General features: G+C 36.9%; 1 protein-coding gene across 1 annotated transcript in view; it reads left to right on the top strand.

Annotated features, from left to right (window-relative positions):
- Positions 1-442: 442 nt before the first annotated feature.
- The window catches only part of LOC107654252 (cholecystokinin receptor-like), a 25256-nt gene continuing 11158 nt past the window's right edge, over positions 443-14540 (top strand). The window contains exons 1-2 of the mRNA XM_016441265.1: positions 443-806; positions 9818-10066. Of these exons, the coding sequence (XP_016296751.1) occupies positions 653-806; positions 9818-10066 (403 nt within the window). The 5' untranslated portion in view covers positions 443-652. The remainder of the gene's footprint in view (positions 807-9817; positions 10067-14540) is intronic.

Genomic DNA, 14540 nt, shown 5'->3' with positions numbered 1-14540 from the left:
GAGCCCCCATGAGTCTGTGTGTATTCAGGTTTAAGTCCCCACCAGAATAGAAAAACAGGTACACACACACACACAAACACACACACACTGGAAAACGACAATGTGAGTAAGAAATGTTCATCTCATGAAAGCTCTGCGGTTAAGAGTCCTGAACCTCGTACTGGTATGTCTGAAGCAGCTTTTGGTCTCTTTTTCTGTCTTTCCTCTACCTTCTCACTCTTTTGATGATCGACAAGCAATAACACAGAACATCCTCTGGAGGGAGACGCAGGATTTACATTCCATTAACCAAGAGCCGCTAGAGTCTGAAGGGCACTGTTATTTTGAGTGTGTTACTCTGCAATTCTCTCTCCCTTTCTATAATCACCCCACCCTGTGTGCTAACTCTCTTAAAGAACTGTCTACCCACGCTGCGCGCTCATCAGAGCTACAACGCGCTTTCCAGTGACCACAGTTTTACGCGCACAGGCATTCTTTCACAGACGCGCGCGCAGATGCGGGCAACGGGTGCGCAGAATATTTGAGCGCGTATTAATATATAACCTTTAAATGCGTATAAGCCTTTCTTAAAATATACTCTAAGTGCAATATCGTGAATAAATCGTTTTAAATTGGGTTAGAAACCGATATTCCTACCAATTCTCGCGGGGCAATGGATTTACGGAAAATGAATGAAACTCAGATCCCGTTTTGGGAATGTTCAAGAACTCCAGACAATTCCAGCGTGAACAGCTCAGCGTGGGAAGTTAACGCCACCTGTAGCAATGCGTCAATATTTCAGAAATTCAAACCTACACGACCAAAAGGTAAGAACAAACAATCCATGTTAAAGTTATGTTGTCTTGTTTCCCTGTTGCACTTTTTATTCCCACAGATAAATAAATAAATAAATCAGCATGATAAACAGCATGAAACATGATACGTCCAACCTCTGCTGATGATACAAAACTGTTTTTTTCCCAGTACAAATTATTCCTTATTTATATACTTTAGCTATAACAGCGTGCCTGAACATTATTTATGAAATCATACATCCCCAAAGCAATAACTGCTCCGCATCAACCACTACCGAACAAAGACGCATTAAAGATAAACTTCAGCAGCTTGTCTTTCAGTATGTGCGTTTATTGATTTAAGAAACTCATTAAGATGTGTGGTTATTTTTCTTTTAATAGTACAGCAGTGTATTTAATTCATTTTTGTAAGACAATATTTAAGAAATAAGTCAATATTTTCTTTTTTGTATTATTTCAAGAACTATGTCAGAGGTAATGGTTAGTGTAATTAAACCCCAAGGATGCTCTTTGCATTTTTCAGCTCTCATCAGCATCATTATACTCATTGAACATGCAAATAGTGTTTACTTCATTAGGACATGAACAAAAAAATCCTGGATAAATGTGGTCACTAGTTGATAGGTATTCAAAACCACAACCTCTTGAATGATTCGTGGGCAATTGAATGATTATCCTATTTTTTAAATAATAATTTTTGTTATAAATCTATGCATTCATGCAAGGTTGTGAATCAGACTGACACAAGTCAGGGGGAGTGTTTGGTAGCAGATTAAACTGCCTGTAAGGTCCTTCAGGCTGCAAAACTGTGGGCAACAATTTCAGCAGTTCATTTCAAACATTTGTAATTTGAGATATCCAACTTGACATTGATTAACCGAATAAAACCTCCCAGCTGGGAACAAAAAAATAATTCCATTTGATTTCATTTTTATGCACAAACACCCTACACTCTAAAAAAAAAAGGTTATTCAGCGGTTCTTCAGCGGTTCTTTGGAGTGGTTGAGGTGCTATATAGCACCACTACCGTATAAAGAAACTGTTAAGCACCTGTATGGTTCTTCAGCGGTTCTTGAGTAGTTCTTTGGAGTCGATGAGGTGCTATATAGCACCACTACCATAAAACCTGTACAAAACAATTTTGGTTCTTCAGCGGTTCTTCGGGGTGGTTGAGGTGCTATATAGCACCACTGCCATACAAAGAACCCATTAATCCCCTGTAGGTTCTCTAACTCAGTCTCTTAGTTTAGTTGGGGAATGGATTAAAAAACAACATTAAAATACAGTGTATTTCCTGAAGATAACGTGGTTCTCAACCTTTTTGCCCCCAAGGCCCCTCTAAGGAAATATTCCAGGGCCCCCACACAAAACTTTTTGACCTCAGAAAAGCATAAAACTGATTCAAAACAGCTTTTGCCATTATAGTAAAATTTAAGCTAATGAATATGGGGCCACATTACTAACCAGTTAGACTTTATTTCTGGAGTATCTAAAACAGAAGTTCTTTATTGAGAATTAAGGTTTAGATTTTTTTTTTCAACTTACCGTTTTGGTGAATAGCGTTTGCTTTAGTTGCCTCTTGACCCTTGACTTTAACTTTAAGTTAAAATAAGTTTTTCTTTGGCTGTTGCAATCGTGTTTATAAAGCACATATGTACTGGCAAGGAACTTACTGTAAAATCTTTACATGCATCTGAGTCTCTGGTTGCATATTATCAAAATCTTTATGACAAAGGTGCTATATAGCACCTGTAAAAATAGGTGCTAAATAGCACTAAAAGTGGTTCCCCTATGATTACGAGCCAAAGAACCGCTTTTAGTGCTATATAGCACCATTTTTTTTAGAGTGTAGCAGTGTCTCACCTAATTACGAAACTACAACAGCATTTCTTTTTCTGTTTTAGGTATCCACAAATTTTATAGATCCACACATTGGTGACTCACTCAATCAGGTGGTTCCACTCTTTGAAAAAGGTGGCGAGATTATCTAGTTTTAGCTGAGAGTGTTCTGATGTGTTCACTTACAGTATAAATGATGAAAGAAGCTGGCATACACTTGGCAAGACTGTGATTCATGCATGAGAATAAATGTAGAGCAGGAGAAGGTGAAATGATACAGTAGATTTTCAACAAATTCATAGATTACCAGTTCTTAAAGCATTCATCGACATAAATGTGAATTATTTTGAATTGGCAACACATATTAATACATATTACACCATCGATATTCTACCAAATGTTGTCCCAACTAACCCAATAGGGTTGAATGTACATTAGTTTGTTCCAGTTCTACAATATATATATATATATATATATATATATTGTAGATGTATAGTAATGAAAAATTACAAAGTACTAATCAAACTAATTATACATACAGATTCTTTGACTGGAGAAATCCCACTGTGGGGTAAGCACACGGGTTCAAGTTGTTGCCGCTTAGCATGGCCCCATTTGGTAGATGACGCAACTAACCATCTGGCTACAAAGAGCATCTTACTCCATTGACATTCATTCAGAAATATCAGTGTATTCTGATGAAATAATATTTTTTGTAAGCAATAAAAGTGCCTGAGTTTGTCCAAAGAGACTTAAAAGTGTAAAAAAAAAAATCAACATATTTCATCACAGCTCGGTATAGTTACTAACCACTTAGTAACTACTACTAGGGTTTTTGGTCCTACCAACATTTCATTCAGGTTGAACAGTAGGTGGGGATATTTGACTACTGCTATTAGTGGGTACTAACAAGCCCGAATACAAGCCCAAAAACCTGCAACCCACGACCCCCAAATTTATAAGCAACTTTATGAAAAATCAAGCTGCTTATAATAAAAGGACACAGCAGTTGCATGTTGTGCAATTTGCATTGCTATAACGCCATGTAATTTTCCTGCAGCTATAGAGTAATTAGTCACATGGCATTTTCGGCTCATGTGATTGGCTCAAAATGATTGGCAGCAGAATTTAACCTGCATGTGCCGCCATGAGCATAGCTGACAGATTTTTAAATTGTGTACTCCTAGAGGTTTTCTGCACTAACTGATGAAGAGGCATTGGGGGAGTGCTAATGCATAGCTTGTTTATTTCAATGTGGATCACTTAATATAATTATTTTACCACCACAAATGTCTCTATAAGAATGTTTTACCTATTTCTATACAGTTGCGATGACAATGCATTAACATAGAGGTATGATTCTTTGAAGTTTTTTGAATAGACTGCTCTAGAAATGAGGAGAGAAAAACATATTACCCCACTTTATATGTTTTCCATGTGAAAGGAATGCTTTTCTCAGTACATATCTTTTAAAATTACAAATTGAAAGGTTCTGACTAAACATTTATATTTTGCTGATTATATTTTATCTCTCTATAATTCTGACTGTGAATAGTCTTTCAACACCTCTCATACTCCACTGACTAGCTGTCTTCTCCATCCTACTCTCTCGTCTCCTGTTTCTTTTTCCATTTCTGGTATCCTGATATTAGCTGCGGCATCTCTTGCCAACTACCTGATGGAGTGTGAAGTGTGGCATTTTTGGATAAACCACTCAGTGTCTTAAGAAGGAGCCCACATATCTTGTATCATTACATCTAAGAGCTGTCATGTTAGGGTACTTGCACTAACTAACAATTTAAAACCAAATCATATGAGAGTTGGGGTTTCTGCTGGGTCCCATGTCCCATCCTTCCTCACACCCTTATGACACCCCTGTCTAATTGCCATTGCAGCATGAATAAATTATGTGGTAATATAGTTTGACTGCTTCTGGCTTTAAATGTATGTATTTGTTGATGATATGGGGTGATGCTAACAGCTGTTTACTGTGTTAACTGTTGAGGTCCATATACAGTATGAAGCAACAATAATAGAGCTAATTACAGGAACTCTGTAAAAACCCTTTCATCTGCAAGACTGAAGTGTTGACAAATTAAAATGTCTCGAGTTGTAATTTGTAGTTGCCTTGATAAGAATTTATTGGCTGAACAGGATATTATACATTTGGCGAACAAACAAATAAACCAAACAGGACAGTTATTATGTTTTATAGTGTTGACTGTGGTGTGGTAAAAAAATTAGGTAATTCTTTACCAAGTAGAAAAAAAAAAACCTTCACTTTCTGCATCAGCATAATGGTTGGATGCTTAAACTGTGTTGCTGTGTTTTCTTAGGCACTAAAATTGAACAGAAGCTCTTAACATTAGACTTTGGCACTGTGCCTGAATAAAATGGCTTTAATTTTTAATTGGTTTCAAATTACAGCAAATCCTTTTACCCAGTCTAATTACGTGACATTCTAAAAATCACAGACTTACTGACTCCCTTTGACTAATTTTAATTTATTCATCAAATTAATAAGGACCCATTCATAACACTGGCACAAGCAATGCCTGTAGATAATTTCCATACAAGTAGACTTCATGAAGAAAGCAGCAGAACTGACCAATGAGTAAAAAATCATAAAGATGAATTACTGAAATACATACATAAGTGCTTGCCGGGTCATGCACGCTGAAGAATAGTTCATAATTCTAACTTTGTTCACTCAAAATAGAATGGCTCATATGTTAGCTGTTGGGCTAGGGAAGGGCAAGCTCGCAATTGTTAGAGTGCAGATGGGTTTGAAACAAAAGGCAACAAACTACCCTGTGGTGGAAAAATTATGTGTGAGTATGTGACATACAGAAGGTGTGCACGACTTAATGTGAAGCATCTGACTTAAAGCAGTGCATGGCGGTTAGAAATTTTGTCTGACTTGAGTGCCGACACCACGCCACTGTGACGTATGCCATCAGAGAACTGCAAGATCAGTTTGAGAGCAGTCAGCTTGTTCAGTTAGAGCAGTTTCACCAAAGTGGCTGCACAACTATTTCACAATTATCTAAACTCACCGATGATAATGATCATGTGTATTTCGTGTTTATACTGACACCTTCAGTCCCACCGATGCTCACAAATCCATGTTTTTAACAGTAAAAATTATTTTCATGTAACCTTATATTATGTCATGTTTATCAAAATAAAAATAATAAAAATATAGACTCCAGTTTATTTGTATTTAAATAGTATAGATTTATGTTTAACTTTATTTTCTTACCTGCTCTGTATTAAGCAGTACACGAAGCACTGAATGAAAAGTGTTTTTGGGTTCTGGATCTGTTTTTATACTTGCTGAAAATAATGACTGAAAAGTTTAACCAATAGCGCACAAGCATTATACATAATCAACCAATCGTGGTGTGCTAGAAGGTGGGATCTTCAAAGAACATATACAGTTAGGTCCATATATATTTGGACACAGGCACAATTTTTATTATTTTAGCTGCTGACCAAAACATATTCAAGTTACAGTTATATAATGAATATGGGCTTAAAGTGCACACTCTGATCTTTGAGAGTATTCTCATCAAAATTGAAAAAAAGGTTAAGGAATTAAAGCTCTTTAATATGTGCCTCCCCCCTTTTTCAGGGGACCATGAGTAATTGGACAATTGACTCAAAAGCTGTTTCATGGACGGATATGGGCTATTCTTTAAGGGTCTGGAGTTGATTCTAAGTGTGCCATTTGCAATTGGAAGCTGTTGCTGTGAACCCACATCATGCGTTCAAAGGATCTCCCCATACAAGTGAAACAGACAATTGTTAGGCTTCAAAAACAAAACAGAGGAAAGGATAAGGAATTACAGCTCTTTAATATGTACCTCCCCCCTTTTTTAAGGGACCATAAGTAATTAGACAATTGACTCAAAAGCTGTTTCATGGACAGGTGTGGGCTATTCATTAGTTATTTCTACATCAGTTAAGCAGGTAAAAGGTCTGGAGTTGATTCTAATAAGTATGCCATTTGAATTTGGAAGCTGTTGCTTTGAACAAATCTATTAGAGAGATAGCAGGAACACTAGGAGTGGCCAAATCAACAGTTTGGTTCATTCTGAGAAAAAAGAACGCACTAGTGAGCTCAGCAACATAAAAAGGCCTAGACGTCCACGGAGGACAACAGTTGTGGATGATCAGAGGATCCTCTCCATGGTAAAGAAAAGCCCTTTCACAACATCCAGCCTACAATCAAGTCTACAATCAAGAGAAGACTTAACCAGAGCAAATACAGAGGGTTCACCACAAGATGAAAACAAGGCCAGATTAGACTTTGCCAAAAAACATCTAAAAAAAGCCAGACCACTTCTGGAAAAGCATTCTTTGGTCATCTCAAATTAAGATCAACCTGTACCACAATGACGGGAAGAAAAAAGTAGAAGGCTTGGAACAGCTCATGATCCAAAGCTTACAACTTCATCTGTGAAACATGGAGGAGCAGTGTGATGGCATGAGCATGCATGGCTTCCAGTGGGTTACTGGTGTTTATTGATGACGGAGGACAGAAGCAGCCGGATGAATTCTGAAGTGTGTAGAGATATACTCTCTGGCCAGATTCAGCCAAACGGAGCAAAGTTGATTGGACGGTGCTTCATAGTACAAATGGAAAATGACCCAGAACATACTGCAAAAGCAGCCCAGGAGTTCTTGAAGGTAAAAAAGTGGAATATTCTGCAATGGCCAAGTCAATCTCCTGATTTCAACCTGACAAAACTAAAGGCAGAAAGACCCATAAACAAACAATAACTGAAGTCAGCTGCAGTGAAAGCCTGGCAAAGCATCACAAAGGAGGAAACCCAGTCTCTGATGTCCATGAGTTCCAGACTTAAGGCAGTCATTACCTGCAAAGGATTCTCAACAAAATATTAAAAATGAACATTTTTCTTATGATTATATTTATTTGTCCAATTACATTTGAGCCCCTGAAAATGGGGGGACTGTGTATAAAAATGGTTGTAATTCCTAAGCTTTTTATGTTATATTTTTGTTCCACCCCTTGAATTAAAGCTTGAAGTCTGCACTTCAATTTCATCTTGATTGTTTCATTTTAATTCTATTCTGGTGGCATACAGAGCTGAAATTATGAAAATTGTGTCAGTGTCCAAATATATATAGACCTAACTGTAAGGTATTCAGACTGTAGAGAGAACATCAACAGAAAAACAAAGAACCCCCAACTGGACCCCATCACTAGCCGAAACTCAACCAGATAGGAGTGTCAAGATACAGACACCATGCCCTGAACACACAGCACACCACATGGACGGGAGAGCAACTCAAAGCTGCATGCTCACACAAAGATAAGATAATACACCACATAAGTGTCAGGATCCTGACTAAGAAACCAAACTAAGAACAAGATCAACCAAAGTGACATGGATGAATAAATTTACCCTAAATAACTGCATTTATGTTGATTTTTATTCTTTGTGACTTAGTAACCTGGTAGTGCCTATTTAATTTTATCTGAAGTAAATCTGACATGCAGGAGGAGCCAGTTGGTAGGTACTGATCCTGTGAGAACAGGTTCTGCTCCCAGCAGAGCTGCAAGACAAATGAACAGAGGAACTGTCAGGGCAGGTCAGGGGAACATGAAAAGCGAGGAGCTGTCACAACAGTAACAGCTATGACACTACACGCAGACTGACAGTGAACACTAGAATGAGCAATGCACTATACCATTGGGGTGACACTGGATTAACTGTAGTGTTGCCGACACCACTGACTGTGACTAGAGGCGGCCACAACTTCACAAATGACAATTTTATGCTTTCCAGAGGCTTCCATTGTACTTCCATCTGTTTATGCCCACGGACAAAGAGCAATGTTTATGAATTCTGTTATGAAACAGCAGCAAAAGAGGGAGTAAACAGCAGAATGGCATACTGTAAATCAATCTCTGCTAAACTGTTCTTGATTCTGCGCTACAGAATGCATATTTATGTTAGCCTCTGTTAAATTAGCATATTTTTTTCGGCTGTATTAGATTAAGGACAAAACAAATCAATGGAGCAATAACATGGAGATTCCATAATGACAGCTTTGCTGGTTTCTGCTCAAGTGTAAATAATAAAATATGTAATTGTAAGACAAAAGAAAACAAGAAAGAAGAAAAGATACATTACAAAGTAAAGTTACAATTAAAATATGTCACAATTGCAAGATATAAAGTCTCAGTTACTAAAAATAAAGTTGCAGTTATGAGAAATAAAGTGCCAGTTGTCAGACATAAAGTCACATTGCAATATGTAAAGTCACGATTATGATTAATAAATTATTATTAAGTCTCAATTGTAAGATATGAAGATATAAACTATCCTATTTACCTATTTTTATTATTTATTATTATTTTCCCCCAGCTGAGGCATAAATGGATTTACATACAACACCCTAAGCTATTTGTTTCTGGGGAATCAAATTTAAATGTTTCATGTAATATTTTTCCAACTTCTTCCCTACGTGTAAAGCAAACTATCAGATGACAGACTAAACACCACAGCAATGGCTGAGCATTTTAGTGAAACATGTTAACTCATAACAACTCACTATTATGAATGCAGAAACAATAAATCAAATGTACACTTTAGAAGATTTTAAAAGTGTTCATAATATATGGTTGCTTCAACTTAACGAGGTCTGACTAAAGTGTTATAGATTATGTGGCCTACGTCAGGAGTGTGAGAGATGAGCCAGAATCAACCACCGAAACAGAGAGAATGATTATCAATAACGACTACACGCTAGGTGGTGAAAAATTGCATAGAGAATACTTCGAACTGTGATTGATGGTGAATTGATTGTTCAAACCTGAGGCGAGGAATTCACAGTCAGCCACCTGGCTAGGAGTGTGATTACTTTACGGATTCCTCATGTGAAATCAAAAAATGTCATTTTTTCAGGACTGTCTGCATCATTACTGTCCTGATGAGGAGACGATGCATGTAAACAGACCCCCCTCCTTATAACCCACCATACAACACATACACCTCGGCTCATCAGTTTGTGCAGTAAAAGACATGCAAATGTACATAGCAAAGGATGTTTACACATTTCCCTTCGGAAAATTTAAAATAAATATATAAAAATGGTGTTGTGAGAGAATGTATTGTTTCCTTTGACCAAAATGGCTTTTTCTCTCTCCTCAGAAATGGACTCAGTGAGGATTATTCTTTACTCACTTGTCTTTCTCCTGAGTGTTTTTGGGAACCTGCTGATCATTGTGGTCCTAATAGCAAACAAGAGAATGCGGACTGTCACCAACTCCTTCCTTCTCTCGCTGGCTGTTAGTGATCTCATGATGGCCATCTTCTGCATGCCCTTTAATCTCATCCCCAGCCTGCTGGAGGACTTCATCTTTGGAGCAGCAATGTGCAAGACAGTCGCCTATTTCATGGGTGAGGAGTGTTCAATTAAGCTTTCTCAAGTGGAAGATTCATGTTTGATTTATTTATTTTTTTCTGTCAAAGCATTGTTCAATAATGCTAAAGACTAAAGCAAACTTTTATTACAGCTCCAACCCTAATAAACTAAAAAAGCCTGTAATTTTCAGTTAATTTAATTTTAAATATTTTTTTTATTTATTACAGAATTGTCTAACATCAACAGGCATATTCCACAAATTAATCATTGTTGTGATTTGAGCTTTGACATATAAGCCATCTTTGTACACAATGGCAAAACAAATTCAACTCACTTATGCAAAACGTTTTGTTCAAAAAGGTATTTGGGAAAGTGCTGTAGTGTTTTTGTTGCCATGTGATGTTTTGGGAGAAAATAACATTCAAGGGCTCTTAAGTCCTATATTGTACCTTATCATAGAGAACATTGTGTGAGGGGCAGTGTTGGGAAGGTTACTTTGGAAATGTAATAGGTTACAGATTACAAGTTACCCTATTTAAAATGTATAGTGTAACTATTTCAAATACTTTATTAATGTAACTGATTACATTTGATTACTTTTAAACAAATGTTTCCAACTGTTAATCATTTTCAAACATTGAAACCAGGCAGGGTTAACTTTACAGTAGTACTCAACACTAATTAAAGTCATACTTTCAAAATCCTTCATCACTTGAATTAAGATTATAATAATTTAATTTTAAAGCATAGCCACCACAAAATCAGACTTTAGCACCTCTTTTTACTTTCAGATAATTTTGAGGTTGAATAGAGTTTTAAAATCATTACAAGAAATAGTTTAATAACTATGATTCTGTTTTTGAAATCAAATCCTTGCATAGCTATGACAGGAAACACTGGCGTGTAACAATGACTTGGAAAAACAGTTAATCTTTGTAATCGTGTGTAACCTTTGTAATCGTTAACAATTTCATAAGTAACTGCAATTTAATTACACATGTTTTCTCAGTAAATGTAACAGATTACATTTACATGCAACATATATATATATAGGGATATATAACCCTGGAACATCAATTAAAAAAGTTACGCATAGGGCCATAGTGGACAAAAATGTCAGTGTCATAAAAATTTGAAGCTTGGGAGCACAGACACATTTTAAAGAAAACCCATGGCAGATTATTGTTGAAGTAAAAAAAGTTTAAAAAGTGAAACCAAAAAAATGTTTATGAAAAAAATGTTTGTGTTCTCTCTCAAATATTGCAAGCACACACAATTTTTTTTTTATGACACGCATACAAACCACACTCTGACATCAATACCAACACACCCACACAATTATAGCTGCATTATTTATCCAATTGGCTCTATAATATGCAGAAGCAGAAAACAGGAATAAAGCGAGTATTTGCTTTATAGGCCAAACCTGAAAAAATGGCACCATCTGGTAAAAAATAGTAAAAAATAAAATGTTGAAGCCTTGCCAACAGAAGGAAAGTCTGTTAACAAAAATTGCATCATTTTACAGTTAAATGGCACTGCGATTAAAAATAGCAGTTTTAATGGGGACATTTTTGTCCAAAAGGTCCTGAGTGGAACTATTTTGTGTACCTAGTGCAAAATAGATTTATTAAAGGAAATGGGGGTGCAATAGTAAAATTCCAATAAAAATACACACCTGTGCCAAAATTTATGCAGTTGGCAATATCACAGGCAAAATTATAAAAAAAACTAAACTGAAAAGGACAAAAATGTCCAAAAGGTTGCACAAGGGATATATATATATATATATATATCATTGAATTTATTTAATACACGAGTTTCACAATTTGAGTTGAATTACTGAAATAAATGAACTTTTCCACGACATTCTAATTTATTGAGATGCACCCGTATCAAAAGATCAAGGGAATTTGATTTCTCAGTTCATGACCCCTTTAAAGGAGTTTTCCAGAAAAGAAGGTTTGTATGCGTCCAACAGTTCAGTAAGCTGGACAAAATGGTGGATAGCAACAGCGCAGCTTTTTAAATGGCTATTTGAGCTGTCATTTGTCTGTCATAAGGTCAACTAGTTTAAGTCAGACTTGACTATGCTTATAGATGTTGAACTTCACACTAATTAGTCATTAACTGTGCTATTTCTCACATGATGTCTCTTTCTCTCTGCAAACCACCTTTTCATGTCCAACATCATACTAACGAAAGTGAAAGTGAAAAAAGAAAAGAAAGTGACGTGGCATGTGGCCAAGTATGGTGACCCATACTCGGAATTAGTGCTCTGCATTTATCCCATCCAAAGTGCACACACACAGCAGTGAACACACACACCGTGAACACACACCCGGAGCAATGGGCAGCCTTTTTTTTTTGCTGCGGTGCCCGGGGAGCAGTTGGGGGTTCGGTGCCTTGCTCAAGGGACCAAGTTATCAGTCGTGGTATTGAAGGTGGGAGAGAGCGCTGTACATTCACTCCCCCCACCTACAATCCCTGCCGGTATGAGACTCGAACCCGAAGTCTGTGATCTTCTCAAAGAATGCTGTGCCTGTAGCAAGAAATGTAATTTTTCAATGCATTTCATCTCATTCTCATTCTGCTTTTCTTTGCTAGAAATTGACTGATTCATATAATCTCTTGACGATAGAGAATGAGACTTTTTTTTTTTTACTTGAAATTGTAGTTAAATTCTATAAATAATTTATTCTTAAATAATCTGATTGGTCAAATGCAGCACTCTGCAGTCAATCCAGTGTCACTGGCAACCAATCTCTTACACTCTGCTAGTTTCTCTCACATCACTCCGCAGTCTTTTTCTTCTCACATAATATTATCATTTCAACTCAAATCAATATTTCATGTTCATTTATTTACTCATTTGGTATCTGTAATAAGTGGGAAATGTACAGTCAGGTCATTATTACAAAATGAACCCCTTCATGATGATACAAGGCCCAAATAAACAAACTGATTGGCACATTGTACGTACAAGTACAATGTAATAACATCATCCCTTACATGGTGCTATACATATTTATGAGTGTTCCATAATATAGCAGTAGAAGTCTTGAGAATCCATGCAGCACAGCCTGGTCCTAAATCAGCATTTCGTCTCTGAATTTACTTGGCACTGAACTGGACAGCAATAAGTCATTCTCACTCTGCAAAGCGTTGGCCTTGAGTCAGAGGAAGAGCACGCCGCCTCTGTGAGAACATTCCATCACATTCTACAGCTCCACTGGCATTCTGTGGCATTCTCTTGTGTTACCTTGCTCACTTTATTGCATTAATCTGAGAGTGCTTTGGGCTCCTGGTTTTAGTCAGCCAGTGGCAATCAATGCACAAAACCATTATGAGCCATTGATTTCCTACTCTCAGTGGTCATATCTGCTAATGTCTACCCACAAGGAAGAAAATTACCTTAGAACACAAATCACTGTCTGTGCGATTGGTAAATGTGGTTACAATGGCTGCAACATTTGTGTACACCTCCGTTTTAAGTGAGTTTTAAATAAGGCATCATTCTCAGCCAGTGTGAATTCTTTTGAGATGAAAATTAGATCTGGAATACTTCTGGGAGCATAGAAAGCAGACAATATATATTGGTAATGTGAAAAAAATATCACTTAAAAGTTTCCTCTAACCGAAGAGGAAAAAACAGTAAACAGCAGTTCTATGTGGAACGTAATACTTTCAGACTGAATAGAGTCGAACTGTTGACCATTTAACCGCAGAAGAGCTTCAGAGATTTGTCTTTTCAGAAAAGTTCTTAAACATGTCACGCTGCACTGTACATTTCCCTGAAGGTCTGCTTTGAAAAGCTCACTGTGTGTGCGGCCTTGGCAAATACAGGCAGAGAGGATTTATCAACCACTGTATATATGAAACAAAGTGGAGCGGATCTAAAACCCGGGGTAGAGCACAGACAATGAACAAGAGGCCAGTACTCTGCAATAATAAGAACTTATTGTAGACACCACATGCACCATAAAAAACCTTATTTGCAATTGCACCCAGTAAACTATTTGGTACTCTGGTACATTTCCTCTTGCTTCTTTTTGGACTAGAAGAAAAAAAAAACATCTAAGGAGAGTTTAGGAAATTCACTTGGGTAATCTCAGTCAGTTTGAAATCCAAGTGTTACCCTAAAGTCACTGGATAATCAGAGGTTCTGCAGTAGCAGCCCTGGTTTCTTATTAGCACAAAATGAGGAAATAAGTGCAGCAAAACATTGGCATAAAAACATTCTTGTTCAGTGAAAAATACTTCAATACTTCAAGGAAGTTTGCAATAATTTTGGGGGGTGAATCTGAGATCTGAGTGTTGTGTGTGTGTGTGTGTTTAAATAGGGGAATACATTAAAACGATTTGTAAAGAATGCCAGAGCGGAATGTAGCAAACACTGCATAATATACATATTCATGTATGCAAACCCCATTAGCTGCAGTTCTCAATCCAGGAGGTTCCATAAGCCTTGGTATTTGAATCTGATGAAATTAGCAGAGGTATGTCACC

The sequence above is a fragment of the Sinocyclocheilus anshuiensis genome, unplaced genomic scaffold (genome assembly GCF_001515605.1).
Source record: "Sinocyclocheilus anshuiensis isolate Anshui unplaced genomic scaffold, SAMN03320099.WGS_v1.1 scaffold551, whole genome shotgun sequence".
NCBI lineage: Eukaryota > Metazoa > Chordata > Actinopteri > Cypriniformes > Cyprinidae > Sinocyclocheilus > Sinocyclocheilus anshuiensis.
This window is presented reverse-complemented; position numbering and strand designations above follow the sequence as displayed.